Below are 14,850 nucleotides of genomic sequence, written 5' to 3' on the forward strand. Positions count from 1 at the left end.
GTGTGCTGAGCCTATGAGCCGGCGCAGAGGGATGGGGGGGCTCTGTAGCTGATATGAAAGTGAAGGGAGAGAGTTGTCTCCCCGACGCTGCCGTTGGGAGAGCCGTCAGGGAACTAGAAGTCTCCGGGACTCCCTCTGAGCTTCGGCTGTCTTTGATCTCACACCTCCGCTGCAGCACACTCCATATCACTCTAAAGAACACACTCTCAACCTGAAACACAGAGCCACAGGTCACAGCGACGAGACTCCCAACTTGTAGAGGCCTCTCCGCCAGGGCTGGACCGCTTTAGCATTGCTTTCTTCTGATTATTTGTCGACTATAAAACCTTGAGAAACAAGTGCAAAGCTCCTGTTAGGAGTGTTCCCAAGGTGATGATTGTCTTCACGTGTCCTGTTTGATGTCCAAAGCCCAAGGTTATTCACTTTCTAGTTACATAAAAGAGAAAAAGCAGAATATTCTCACTCCCGAGGAGCTGGAACTAGTTTGATAAATGACTGATCGATAAATCAAGTCTGCATTTCATCTCTTGATAATATCCACATTACAACAAGTCTAATTTGAGCGAGCTGATGAAAATAGGCCTATTTTGTCATTGGCTTTTTTTTCCTGTGATTCATTGCTCTGTTGTTTGAAGAGCACAGCCACCTCATTAAATGCATGTACTTTCTGTAAGTGTACTTTTTTTCTTTCTCTGCTCCTGTCCATCACTGACAGGTTGAATTACGGTTGGAGCGCTGATAGAGCGACCTTATTTCGAGGTGTTTATCCTTTTTGCGGCGGCCGATGGGGAGGATAACCACGGACGCCAAAGATACAACATAGAGTCATCCCGTTTTCTGCGTCTGTGGAATGTGTGACCCGGTGTTACCCTCTTGGAAACGTTCCCATCCACACAGGAAGTCTAGCATTAAAGCAATGCCATTTCTTCATTTTCCCTTCCTCTCATCCCCCCCCTACAACCCCCTCCACCCCCATCTCTCTCTCTTTCTCTTTTTCCCTCTCCCTGCATTCCTTTGACTGACTGCGGCGCATTTCATGACAGCTTCATTCAGCATTCCTTTACATCCGATTTATTTTGCCCACCCCTCTTATGTTTTTTTCAAGTCTCCCTCTGTTTAGGTCCGGCTTTATCACGCGAGAAGCCAAACAGCAAGACAACTTCATCTCATCCAATTTTCACCCCTTTAATTCGGTTTAAATGGCATGGCCGCGAGGGCCAGGGCGGGAATTAATAAGAGCCAATAAAGCTTGCCACTGGGGCATCGAGGCCAGTCTTTAAGTAAACATTATGACTTCTTGAGGGGGGATTCAGGGGCAGCACTTGATGAATTGTGGCGGGGCTTGGGAAGGGCTAATTTCTCACTTAGCCGCCCTGATGGGGCTGGCTAATAGGCCTTGCTTTGCCTGGCTGATTGTCTGCTGGCTTTATTATTGTGCATTATCGCGCTGCCCCCTGGCTGTTGTTAGCGCTCAGCCCCGGAGACGCCAGGGCCCGTCATTAATCACGTAGCGGCAACTGACTCACTCTTGCTCCAACACTTATCCCAATGACACGGAGGAATGAAGGGAAGGGGGGAAAAGAGATAGAAAGGAGGAGGGGAGGGATGAGGCATATAAAAAAAAAAGAAAAAAGAAGTGAAAGTAAAGCAGGGGGAACTGAGCTGAGGAGGGAAGGAGGAAGGGAACTTCAAGCCAAAAGTGGGCGGGACAGTTTTCAGTGTGACTCCATAACCTGTAGCTGAGCAGCCTCTCAGCAGCAGCAGCAGCTCTGTTTCCTTCACATGTTCACGGCTCTTTGTTACACACTTCTGTCTGAGGCGCCGAGGATAAGGGGAGCACATTCTCCAGTCCCCTGGGCTGAGTGTGAAGACCTACTGTCGGAGCCATATACCTGCTGCCACTGCACTCACACAGGACCATCTATCTGCTTGATCCTTCCCTGAGTGCACGGGCGAGGAGGAGGAGGAGGAAGCAGCACCAGCAGCAGCACAGAGATAGAGAAAGAGATGTGTGTGTGTGTGTGTGAGGCTTTCATCAGTACAGGAATTTCTCTTCTTCCACTCATCTCCTCCCCGGGGTCCCCTCTCTTATTTATGTTCTGCACACAGTGATCGCACTTGCATACAGAGAGTGTGTGTACGAGCACCTGGTGCATCTATACTCCTGTGCGCATCATCACACGGCGAAGCTCAGACGCTCTTAAACACAGTGGAAACAGCCCCTCTTTCCTCTGTGTCTCTCTCTCTGACTCCTGCTCTCTGTGTTGCTGTGTGTTACATAGGAGCCGCGCTCTCTCTCTCTCTCAAACAAACGCAGCACGCCACGTAACATGCACGAAGGACGGCGTCGTCGCACTCCGGATGTGGAGTCACGCCGTGCACCTTCTAAAGAACGCCTTCACAAACACAGGATTGTTTTATTATTTTTTTTACAATAGATGTGAGGCCAACTGACAGGATACAGACCCCACTCTCCTGTGCCATGTGCAGGGGCCACTCCATTGGAAGACGTATGCAGCTATAGAGTACGTTAGTGAGTGTGAATCCCGTGCAGAATCTTCAGTAAAGTAGGGAAGAATAATTGTAATCATGCAAAAAAAAAAACTTTTGCACATGGAAAAATTGTTCTACTTTTCTTTCCCAGGATCCTTTGTGTATTTCTGCTGCATCTGTTCCTCTGTTCCGAAGTGTCTGATCAAACAAAAGCTCCACCTTTTAGCATGGGAAGAAGACGAATTAACCAATACCGCATAACTGGGCCACTGCAGCAATAAAACAGCCTGCACTATCCATTGTCTCAGTCTTCGCAGCCCCACTCGCCCTGACACAAGTGGCTCACAACAAACGCAAAGTCAAAAATATATAAATAAACAGTCTAATAAGCAGGGGGGGGGGGGTTGCTGGGGGAAAAGGCGCAGAGATTTCCCATTGTGGCGCCCGCTTTATTCGGCCCTTATCTACTGGGTAGCGAGCGCAAAAGAGGCATCGTGTAAGCGTTCCGATTACATCGTGTGGGTTTGTTACCCAGGAATGTAAGATGCACTCAGCTCATTCTGCTGTGCAATACACAGGGTCCCTCACCAGCCCTCCAAAGCATCTTAAGTGGAGAGGTCTGAGGGACCAAGACGCACGCGAGGATAATCTTATTAGCTCCGCTGAAAGCTACCGACGAGCTGTGTTTTTTTCACTGTTTGTCCTTGACAAAAAAACAAAACAAAACACAACAAACACTCCTCAGTTGCACAGGCTTTTCCATTTGCAAAATTTGTGTGCGGTGGAGTCCAGATTGCTTGGCGATGGAATAATATTTTGCTGTTGTGCCTCTGAAGTCAAGATAAATTATAGAGTTATGTCACTTTGTAAAAATTTTAGGGAAGGGAAAAAAAGCACAAAATAAACAAAACATTTTCCAATGCAGTGAAACGAGAAGCCATAATTAACCTGAGCGAATGAAACCGTACAATCAACTTCAAGTTTTACAGTGCAGCTGTACTGTATACACACCCCAAAACAAAAAACAAAAAAGCAGGACTCACACATCGGTTGGATAATAAGAAAATGTAAATGACTAATAATCTGTATAGCTTAACCATGGCACAGTACACAAAAGGGTGAGAAGCCCTAGTATTAAACCAGTTTGCATGTGCATATCTGGGATTTGATATGTGTGTGTGTGTGTGTGTGTGTGTGGCGGGGTGTGACTAATTCCTGCTAAATGGCCCTTACTTGAGGGGCTGGTCCCCATCAGCTGTAGGCCAGACTTAGCCATCTGGGCACAATGTTAAGTTTCAGTGGTGAAAGGAAGCCACAGCCACCAACAAACCCCCCCCCCCCCCCCCCCAACACCCCCCCGACCCTCTTCCCCTTTTGTGCCTTCCAGGGCCAAGGGCGATCCATAAGTGCAGTGTTGAACACAGCATGGAAACCTAAGTATGTGGTTTCCTCAGAGAGCCATTAGGTTTCGGGAACACCTCCTCAGTAGGGATTTTTGAACCAATGACAGGTCCTCGAAAACCACCAGCACCACCACCACCAGCGCGTCCAGTCCACTGTCTCCTTAAGGGGCCTCATCCCCTCGTTGACCTTATCCAATGCAAACACATGCAGCCCGGGCCAGCGCGTTCTGTTTTATTGCTAGATTCAGCTTAATCTCGCTGAAGGGCTCAGACTCCTCCTCCCTCATCGCCCCTCAGTGTTTTAGTTATTCCAGCTGTGCAGGAGCCCTTAATGTTGTTGGCATAGCTGCGAAATGTGCAAAAACACACATTGTACACACAGGAAAACATGTGCAGGCATGCAGGGGCACAGTGAGGTGCAGACACACACACACACACACACACATATACACACAGTCTCACGCTCCTCCCTTTCTCCATTCATTTTCTCCCCCTCTTATCCCACTTTTGCTCACAATCTCCCTCAATCGTCTCCATCTCCCATCTCTCCCCCTCCCCTCTAACTCGCTGCGCCGCGGTGCGTTTGTGCAGCGTTGATAAGCCTAAGATAGCAGATCTCGGTGGTCGCTGATGTAATGATGATGAATGCTGCGGCATTGCCAGTCTCCCCCCTCAGGGGGCCCTCGACACTGAGCAGTCGCCCTAATGAAATGAACACAAATACAGTACCCCGTCTGTGAGGGGGGGTAACCAAATCTAAGAAGACACTTCAAGAGTTTATATAGAAATGTCCCCCAGTTTCTGAGCGTGTGTGTATAAGTGTGTAAGTGAGGTTGTGCCATGCATTTGCAAATGTGTACCCTGTGACAGAAAGCCACCTTAAGCAGTTTCATTAAAGTAAGCCTGTAAAGACATCGCCTGAACATATCAAAAGGCAGTGATTTTTGATACCGTTAGCAGTAGTTTAAGCTTGCATGAAGGAAAGGAGAAAAAAAGAAAAAAAAGAACAGAATTTTTTTCTATCAAAGGCAAAAGTTTATTTTAGTGTTACACTTTGATGTGTACAATTTGCAGATGACTTTCAACTCGGTGCCTTTGTCACCAAGGCGTATAATTTATGTTAAATTGATTTGCTTAATGTGCTTATAAAATAAGAATGTTTTTTTTTCTGAGGGAACAGTCTGAATTGTGGTATTTTAAACCTGTTTAATCGCCTCCCTTTCTGTGTGGAAGGATTACAGTCGAGCACAAATAAAGATACACCCTCTTTCTCTCTTCTCTAATTGGGTGTAGGACAGACATTTCATGGGAAAGACATTAATATGAAATTAACGTTTATTTTGGGTGACAACGGCAACCGGTGCCGAGTAGTAATTCTGCGTTTAGTGCCAGACCTCTCTGCGGTGACACACCGCGGATGAAGTAGTCCCCATGCAGATGTGCTGTGCTGTTCAAGGTGTAGAAAAACTAATTCTGAGGGAACCATGACCTCAACATCTTATTTAAAAAAAAACTTTCCACTGTTCCACATCACGACGTCGCCACGACTTGACGTAAACACACATGGAAGTGTCTTTTGTGTTTGTGAATTTGTGTGTTTTTTTGGGGGAAAGGAGGGGGGTGGGACAGAGGGGTGAAAATGAGCAACACGAAAGGTGAAAGCAAAAGGCAGGAACATCTGCAGGACTGGGTGTGGGCGTCCAGGTCAGAGGGATTATGGGTGAAAAGGTCCTGCTTTTAATTGCTGCTTTGGAACTGTGGCCTGCGTCGTGGAACACAAAAGGCCGGTCAGACACGCCTCAGCGGCTCGGACTTGTGAATATTTGCCCCGAACCAGTGGAATGCCCCGCTTTTCTCCTCAACTGCCCCCCCCCCCCGTCCCCTCCCACTCCACTCCACCACCCCACCCACACCCTACAGACCCGACCCCTTTCCTATTCACCACACAGGCACAGCTCTTTTTTTGCTGTGGTCTGACTCACCTGGGTGAGGGGGAGGGGGAGGGGGAGGGGGGGTGGCAACAAGAAGACACACGCATACATGTTTGCACACTAAACACACAAAAGCCCGCGAGGAACTGTTCACGAACTCTGCCCCCCCCCTACACCCCACCCACCACCACCACTACCTCGTGCTGTTTCTCCTCAAGCTCAGTCATTAGCATGATGTAATGACAGTTTCAAAAAAGGGGGGAGACTGAAAACATTTCTCTCATCCTGCTTTTCAATAAAAAGCAAAAGAATGGCACCTGTGATCAGATATCAGCGGAGAAACTGACACATGTGCACACGCAGATGCACATGTGCACCGCGCAGATTCCGACAATTAACTTGCTCGTACGGCAAAAAAAAAGAAAAGAAAGAAAAGCCCCCTAGAAAATGAAAGCACCCCCCCCCCCTCCCTATCAAATGCATGCAACAGTGATTTGAGATGATATCTGTGCAAGTAGGACAGAAATGTCTTTGGTTGTGGATGACGGCTACACATGTATACATGTGGGAGTGATTAGAGGACAAGCTCTTGTTTAATTCTGTTTTGATTGGTAGGGGAGTAATTGCATTGTGTTTTTGTTTTTTTCCTTTCCTTTCCTTTTTTTTTTTGTAAGCCAGCAATTGCTTACAGATGTTGTTGTCGGGTCAGAATGGATGACAGACTCTGGTTTTTCAGGGGGTTGGGAAAAAAAACAAACAAAGCGCACAGTGTTTGTCTGAAGTTTACCCCTCACCACTTCCCCCTCGCCTTCCCTCCTTGGGGAGTTGGTAAAAATTGCCCCCCCCTCCATCCCTCCCTCCCTCCCTCCTCGCCTCCTACCCTCACCACCACCACCACCACCACAACCCCTCTCTTGCAGTTTCAGCAGCACGCCTCTGTTTGCGTTACAGCTTGACTTTACTGCTGGCCTTTGTATCCATGCGTGTTTATAGGGTGGAGGACAATTAAATAGCACAGGTAGGGAATTAGCTGGTCTTTATTGGAAAGAAAATGTTAAGCCAGACTAAATATTTCCAGCAATCATGCATGAATTATGGAGTCCTAAGTAAAGGCTTTGTATTGGACCAAATGGAGCTGTCCTGTACTTTGTGGAAATGAGCGGTTGTGGTGTATCACCATGTTGTCTCCATAATCAGAGACCTCCATGACCTAGATAGAGTGGAGTTTGTAGACGGCCTCTGAGGTGCTGAACCGAGCAGCATGTCTGCTAGACTGTTGGCTGAACCCCTTCTAAACCCACAGACAGTATTAACTTGAACCACCTTTATTCTTTGAAAGAAAAATTGCCCGGCACCATGATATTCCCAAAAGGGCCTTCAAACAACCCTTGTTTTTTCAGGACTGTGAATGTTTCTCTCTCTGTGGTATCCCCTTAAGGTTTCTCCTTTCTCTCTGGAAAGGCTGTTAGAGCAGGATTATCAGTGTATCCACAAGCTGCCTTTACTTCTATTCTGAGACATAAAACCTAGTCAGGATGTCCTGCCTTACTATGTTTATAGAGTTGTTAAGATTTCTTTATTTTTTATTTTTTATTTTACATTTGACAAGAAGTCAGAAGTTTAGTGTAACATAGTTGAAAATCAGGCGAAGTATACTCCGGTTTTGGATATGTAACCACAGTAAGTGGAGAAGGAGATCAGCCTCCCGACGTGCAGATCAGAGCCCAGCAGGTTTGAGTTAAAATAAATCAGGGTGAGCTGGTGGATTGACCCGTGGTCTGCTCTGGGCATCATGAAAAGGGAGGGATTGGATCTGAAGTTTTCCCCTCACAAGATTCCCAGTGTTGAAGTCTTTTACTGGAGGCAGTCTATTGATAAAATGTTTAACGTATGGTAGATCAAGCAAGAGGTAAAATAAACTTAATGCGCAAATCACAGGGAGGATTTATTTTGGTTTTTACAAGTGGAGGCAAAAAATTAACTTATCTGTCAGATTCACCTGGAGATATCTTACCTATCTTCTTCTTTTTCCTCACTAGTCATCCCGTCTCCATGAGGTGCTGAGGAATGAGCGATCGCCATGGAAAACCAGTCCCAGGCCAGTTCAGCAGCTGAGAAGAAGAAGCGAGTGGAGACCATCGTGGCGACCAAGGGCTCGTCGGCGCGGAATGACATCAGCGAGAAGGCGGTGGCCTCCAGCACCACCTCAAACGGTACGGGTCAAATGTAATGTTTGGTGTTTTGGAGCACGCCCAGTCGGATGTCTGCTGATGTCATCAAACTGCCAACACCATTAAATTGTAGAGAAATTAAACTTCAAAATGAATCAAAATTCATCCCCGACTCGTGGTGAGATGTCACGTAATCACAAGCTCCATCCATTTTCATATTCTGACCGTTGCCACAAAGACCTGAAGCATCTCTTCGTCCAAGCATTTCCTGATGTTTTCCAGACCTCTGAGAACTTAAGACGGAGGTGTGGCCACACTACACCCCCTATATCTCTTAACATATTTGAACATCTGGGCCTCTGATCTACTGGGGACCGGGGGAATGTGTTTTCTTTTTTGTACCCATGTTCTTATTGCTTTAAGATGAAACTGACCAGCTCCCAAAAACACGATTTCAAGGACACAGGCTCCTCTCAGATCCTCGCTAATGTCTGTTTATGTTCCCCTATTCTCATGGTTCACAGTGAGTCGCATGCTACGCTCGCTGGTAGCAAAACTTTGGCATGTTTACATAGCAATGTCTTCAACACATGCTATTAAAAGTGGTGTGGAGCTTACAGTTCATTAGGCCTGTCGTCATCCGGCCTTTCATTCTCAATTCAGTCGCTGGGACGAGGAATATTAGATGGCAGTTTTTTCTCCTGCTTCTTTTCGGCTAGAAGCCTCGGAGCATCGAGCTTAAGTCATAACAAAACCAGAGTTGAGATCACCACGGCCTAAGCTGCAGCTGTGCTCATTAGCAGTGAGAGGATTTGGAAGGTTTTGGGTATGGAGGGTTGGGGGCTATAGTAGCTGGAGCTGGTGGCTTGATAGAGAGTTTTCTGTCACCTCCCCCCTTTTCCTCCCTCCCTCCTTGACTCCGCTGATGTCAAGTACGATCATCCCAAGTGCGAACAGCAGACAAACAATCCAGGAAGAGGGTAAATAAGCTGCCGTGGCTCGGTCCCCATATGGGAGTTATCACAGGAAGTGGGTAAGGTAATGCATCCTGAAGCATCTTGGGAACACTCTCACTCTTACTCAATCCCATATGGCCGGCATGATTTTATTAATTAAAGGGGCAGCAGGAGAGAGAAAAAAAAAAGTTTGTCATGGAAAAAGAATGGATGCAATTTGGTTTCATGATTGTGGATTTTTTCTTTTTTTTTTTTCCAGTAATGTGCTGGTAATTAAAGCGCCGAACAGGACAAGGTTCGTCTTGAAACCCTCCTCGCTTCCAATGACTCAGCCACGTCAGGAGATCTGCTCCAGCGTTAAGCACCCCCCCCCCCCCCCCCTAAAATACAGTAGTCTTATAATTCACTTGATGAGGGGGAGGGATGATGCTTATCTGCGCAGAAAGGTCCCTTTTAGATCCCAATCTGGCTCTTGGAATCATAAGATAGCTTACACATTCTTTGTGTGGTTATAATTACAGCGCATTCCCCAAGTCGCCCCCAGAACTCATAACCTCTTATCAGGTGTAACCCTACACTCGCCTCAACTTTAACCCCCGTAGCCCTTGCCCCGCTGCCTCCATCCAAACAAAAGGTAATTGTGAGCAGCTGTGGAACCCCAGCGACTGGTTCCTCTTAGGAAAGGCCCCGGCGAAATATTTCCCCTCCCGTCAAGCAGTGGAGCAGCGGCCCCTGATCTCAGCGCAGCAGAAACCCTGTGGCGCGCCCGGCAACAGTGTGCTACGATAAGTTGTGAAAAGTGGGGGAATGAGTAGGAGGGGCAAGGGGTGGGGGGCGCAGCAGAAGAACATGGCGGATGTTTTAGTTTTGGTCTTTCCAAGGCTAAACGTGAAGGCTGTCCTGATGAGCAAAAAAAAAAAAAAAATCTTCACGTCACGTGTGCCACGGAGGGGATAACCGCTCTCCTCCGCCACCAGTCTGTCATCCCCCTCTTCCCCTTCACTCTGTAAAAAGTTTTGTCCAAGTTGAGCAGCCTCAGAGTAATTATTGAGTCCTGGTAGAGCGTTCCCACATGGTTGGCTAAATGGTGGCTTCATCCTGTGTGCCATTCATCTCCGTGCCCCCTCCTCTCGCACTGACAGCTCAAAAGGGCCGACTGTGCCACAACAATGCTGTGATTGGTGCTCTTTAGGAGGGGTTTGGAGGAGGGGGGGGGGTGCTCTCCCCTCCCACCCTCATCATTCGGCAGGCAGGTGGACCACAAAGTCCTCTGATTCTTTTGTTGCGTCCCGAGCTTAAAAAAAAAAAAGAAAAAAAAAAAAAAGATGTCCATGCTACTTGGCTGGAGAAATCCTGTCGTCATGGGATAATTTGCGAATAAAAAAAAAAAAACAGGGCGGGGGCTGAGGGGTTGATTATATGAGAGAAAAAGAAAGAGAAAAAGTTTCTGGTTGGCTGCACTTTTATGATACGGGTGCTGCTGATTTGAGGGAGCAGAAAAATGGAGGACACAGTTCAGAAAATTGTCAATTCTGCTTTAACATAACAGCGAAGCAGTGAATGTAAAGCAGTTCGTAAGGAGGCTGAGATGGGAGCTTTATAATGGTCTTGCTTAAAAGGGCAAGAGCAAGGGTCTCAGAGGCAAACAAGTTAAGCTTTAAAGGGCAACAAATGTTGGGCTCTCGTGTAGGTTACCGGAGAAATCCCTAAGCAAAGAGGGAGAGCGTGGCTAAAGTGTTTAAAGAAGAAAAAGAACACTTCACTGCTTTGGGAAAAAAAAAAAAAAAAATCCTCTGACGGGGAGAGAAGAAAGGATGATACAGAGCAGAGAGGGGTGAGATAGAGGAAGAGTGAGGGGCCACCTTCTTTTTAGGCAGCCATTTAAATGATCAACAGTAAATAGAGGGGAATGTCATCTGACAGAAATAAAGTTCCCGTTAACAGCGGGGATGGAAAGTAATTTACAGATACGCTGTCCCCGCCATCTTTGTGCCTCCCAGATAAGGTTTCATTTCAGAAACGGATAGGAGACATTTTCACTTACGGGCCCCCATTCTGGGACACCTGTGATAACAGCTTGTGGACCCCTAATTGAAAATGGGTTTCAAAATGGATTTTCACTTTTCTTCCTCCCTTCTCTCACCCCCCTCCCTTACTCACCTCCCTCCATACCCTCCCTTCCCCTCATGACTAACCCCCCACCCACTCACTCCCCCGCCACCTCTCCGTCAACACCCAGCTCCATCCCTTGTTTCCTTGGCGTTCCCTTGTCGTCGGCAGAGGGAGGCAATATTGGTAAGACGGGGAGGGAGGGAGGGAGGGAGGGAGGGAGAGAGCTTGGGGGGAAATGGAGCGTTGGGAGCGGATCATCCCTCAGCCCGTGTCACAGCTATGACAGCCGCGTGATCCGTCTTATTAATGAAATCATTGATCACTTGATGGGACTCATAATCAACTGCTTCTCCAGTGTGTCCTGCCCAGTCTCCTCCTCCTCCTCCCTCCTCATGTTGCCACCTCTGCTTCCACTTTTTATCAATATTTTACCCCCACCCCCTGCAAAAAAAGAAGAAAAGAACCACTCCTGATCATTTAAAAAAGGATTAGTATTATGTAAAAATTTTAGGCAATAAATGCCAACAGATGATTCAGCATCAGGAGGTCAGACAGGGATTGAAAAATGTTTAAAATAAAGGGCATAAATGCATTTGCTCTGTTTTCTCAAAGAAGCAGGCTGCTGGTGCTGGTGGTTACTTGAAGTTGTTTTGTGGACCACAACAGCTACAAGGTGATCTCTGTCATCTGTATTTGGGCTGTGTGTATTTCATGGGGACCAGAGGAGGAAGCGGGGGGCCCCTCTGTGTTACCCCGCTCTGGGCTCTGCCTGTGGTGGCTAATGAGAGAGGACTGATGGAGGGATAAGGGACCTCATGGGAGCTCTGGCTGGCCCACGGGTCAAACAGCACAATGGAGGAGGCGTTATAGAGCCTGACACACAACCCCACACAGGAAAACTGGCTTTTAGTGTCAAAAGACCTCTGTACGCTCCATAAATAATACATAGAAAACATAACTTATTCACTAAACAGAATTACTTTTGAAGAAATTAATTTATCTGCTTTTGTGAAGCACATCATGGGGGTTTTAGAGGAGGTAGCCTATAAAATATAAAAGCTACCTGTTAGATCAGGATTTGTTAAATCGCACTGAATCCGTGTGCACACACACAGTGGATGTGTTTTGCTTTCACCGGTGAGCCATAGCCATTTCATGGACCTCTGCACTGAAGGCAATTTCCTGCAGCAGCAGGGGGACAGGCGTTTGGCAGAGCCACCTCACAGGGGCCTGAGGCGCAGGATTAGCTTAGCCTCGCTGCTAATCAGGGCGGAGGGGAACCTCAGCTGCTCGGCCCAGTCCAGCCCAGCCTGGCCTCTCTTCGTCTGGCACACTTCCGCCTGCTCAGCTCTGCCTGCTGGAGCTCCGCTGCTCCTTCACTGCTGGAGGATGCATATAAGCTGCCTCCTCTAGACTCCTGCAAAGCTGCAGAGATACCGCCCCGAACACATCTGTAGCGGAACTGCATCTTCTTTTTGTTCAGTGCTCATCCTACATGTTGTAGCAACCTGAAATAAAACTCTGAAATTATCCCTTGAAGCAAAACCCCCCTGTTTATTATAACTTGAAGTTTAGTCCATTGTTTAGTTCCAGCTGTTGGTAATATCATACTTATCATAGCGGTTGCTCAAATCTGGGAACACATTGATCCAATGAAGTCAGTTAGGGCAGGAAAACACGAGCAGCCAGATGATGGGATGGATTGTAAATAAGCAGTTTTAGCCAGGTTATTGAAACCAGTTCATTTGAAGATACAAAACACACAGTCAGTGTATCTGAAATGGGAAATCAGTGGATGCACAAGTACAATTGATTTAGTGAATCACATCTGAACAAAGTTTGGCAAGTGTTTCAGTTTATTAAAAACTTAAATTACTGTGTTCCCTGCATGGACTTCACTAAAGTGCCACATTCAGTTTTAAACTGTTCCACTTTAATGATATACACTGATATAAAGTGCAGTCTCAATTCAACAGCTCGGGCAGAGATTATTAAATCTAATATGTTGTGATAGTTCATGCTGACCGTCACAAAGGCTCTTTAGAGAAACCTGAGGTCATTTTCACTGACATGCTGTGAGCCAGAAAGGCCTGGGGGTCAGAGGTCACCCGGGTCAGGGAAAAGTCTCTGAACCAATGACCGACTCACAAAGACAAGTCGGCCTTCCCCTGTGTGAGAGGATCGGCGGGGTTACGTGGACCGGCACGGCCCCAGCATCCACGCCAGGCCACGCCGGACCTCCTTCCTCTCTGAGCAGTCGGCGCGGGGGCGGCCCTAGGGCCCCATACTCATAAACCTATAAAGTGGAGAGAAACAGTAGTTGATTATTCTACCACTCTGTCCATTTGTCGGTAGGCATCAGTGGCCTCCCTCCTGCCAGGAGCAACAAAGCAGGAGTGTCCTGACCCTGCCAGGAGGATTTATTGTAGTGTGTTCTCCGCTGCGTCCTCTCTGTTTTGTTCGCTCACTCTCTCGCCTCCTCGCCACAGTCGGGTTCTTGTTGAACGGGATGAGGTAGCAACTAGTGGCCCCGCCACCAGGGTTGGAGTTAATATGAAAAAATGACACGTGCATGGAGAAGGACAGGAGAATTGATCTGACACGTGAGGTGAGGATAAGTACACAAGGAATTGTTGTATGACTGTAAAGGCATTTTCTTTTCTGCTTTTTCACATTTTTCATTTCTCACTTCAGGTACAATGACTTAAATAGAACATGTTGCTTGAGAATTAATTGTTTGTGTTGAAATTGCAAAAAAAAGGCACAAATGCTGCAAGAAAATGACATGAAAGACAAACTAAAAACTTTTTGTAGAAGTTACACACATAAAACAATCTAAAAACATGATAAATCAGAATGTAACATTGTAAATCCATAAGTCCTTTTACATAAGTTACCTGGATAAAAAAAAAATGCATTTATTAGTTTGAATATACTGGTATATTGAGATGGTGAATTTAGATGACATGGTTGATGTCTAGGAAAGCAAAACATCCAGTTACACCCCAATGTGTCAGAGTTTCTGTTTTGAACTTACTATTTTTTTTCTCGTCTGGAAGCGGCCTCTCTGTTCCAGGCCACTTCCAGCTCTGTGCTCAGAGCTCACTGGATTAAATCAAGACATGCTTTCAGGTTTGAGAGAGCAAAAAAAAGGCCCCATACCCCATAATCTCTCTCCCCTGACCTCCACACCTCCTGGGCCTTGACTCTCACCCTTCTCCCTGCCCCCCCCCCCCCCCCCCCTCCCTCCCTCCTCCCTCCCGTCCTCCCCACCCTGCTCTCTCCCTCGCAGTGCGAAAGAGGAGCTAGGATCAAAGGCCATAAACCATGGCAGTGATTTTTGGTGATTGATTAGAAGCAGAGGTTGAGAAGCAGCAGCTCTCTCCCCTCCTCTCTTCCCACCCTCTGGTGCTGCGCACGCATTCTCCCAGGGCTCTCGTAAATAGCTCAGGCTTTAAGTGTGAAAAGAGTAGCCGGCGATTGGCAGACAGAGCCCCAGAAAACACATCCGTGCCGAAGCGGCTTGGCCAGTTTTTCTGCCTTCTTCCTCCTGGATGGCAGGGGGGTGTCAGTTGATAAGAACCATTTGTTGTCTTGCTTGGATCTGGGGAGGGACAGTGTAATCCCCTCGCCCTATGGTCTGTTTCGCAGAGCTGGAGGAAAAGAGCAGGGAAGAGGAGGAGGAATTGATTTTCAGAGAGAGGGCATGCGGAGAATTGAACTCAGATGTGTAGCAGAGACAGGGTTTGAAAGAAACATTCTACTTGCGGGGAAACAAATGTCT

At 47.2% G+C, this 14,850-nt stretch overlaps 1 protein-coding gene across 1 annotated transcript in view; it reads left to right on the forward strand.

Annotated features, from left to right (window-relative positions):
- Nucleotides 1-7,907: 7,907 nt before the first annotated feature.
- The window catches only part of gli3 (GLI family zinc finger 3), a gene marked incomplete at both ends in the record, with an annotated part of 75,651 nt that continues 68,708 nt past the window's right edge, over nt 7,908-14,850 (forward strand). The window contains one exon of the mRNA XM_083994976.1: nt 7,908-8,040. Coding sequence (XP_083851102.1) covers nt 7,908-8,040 — 133 coding nt within the window. The remainder of the gene's footprint in view (nt 8,041-14,850) is intronic.

The sequence above is a fragment of the Trachurus trachurus genome, assembly GCF_905171665.1.
Source record: "Trachurus trachurus genome assembly, chromosome: 20".
In the NCBI taxonomy this organism is placed as follows: domain Eukaryota; kingdom Metazoa; phylum Chordata; class Actinopteri; order Carangiformes; family Carangidae; genus Trachurus; species Trachurus trachurus.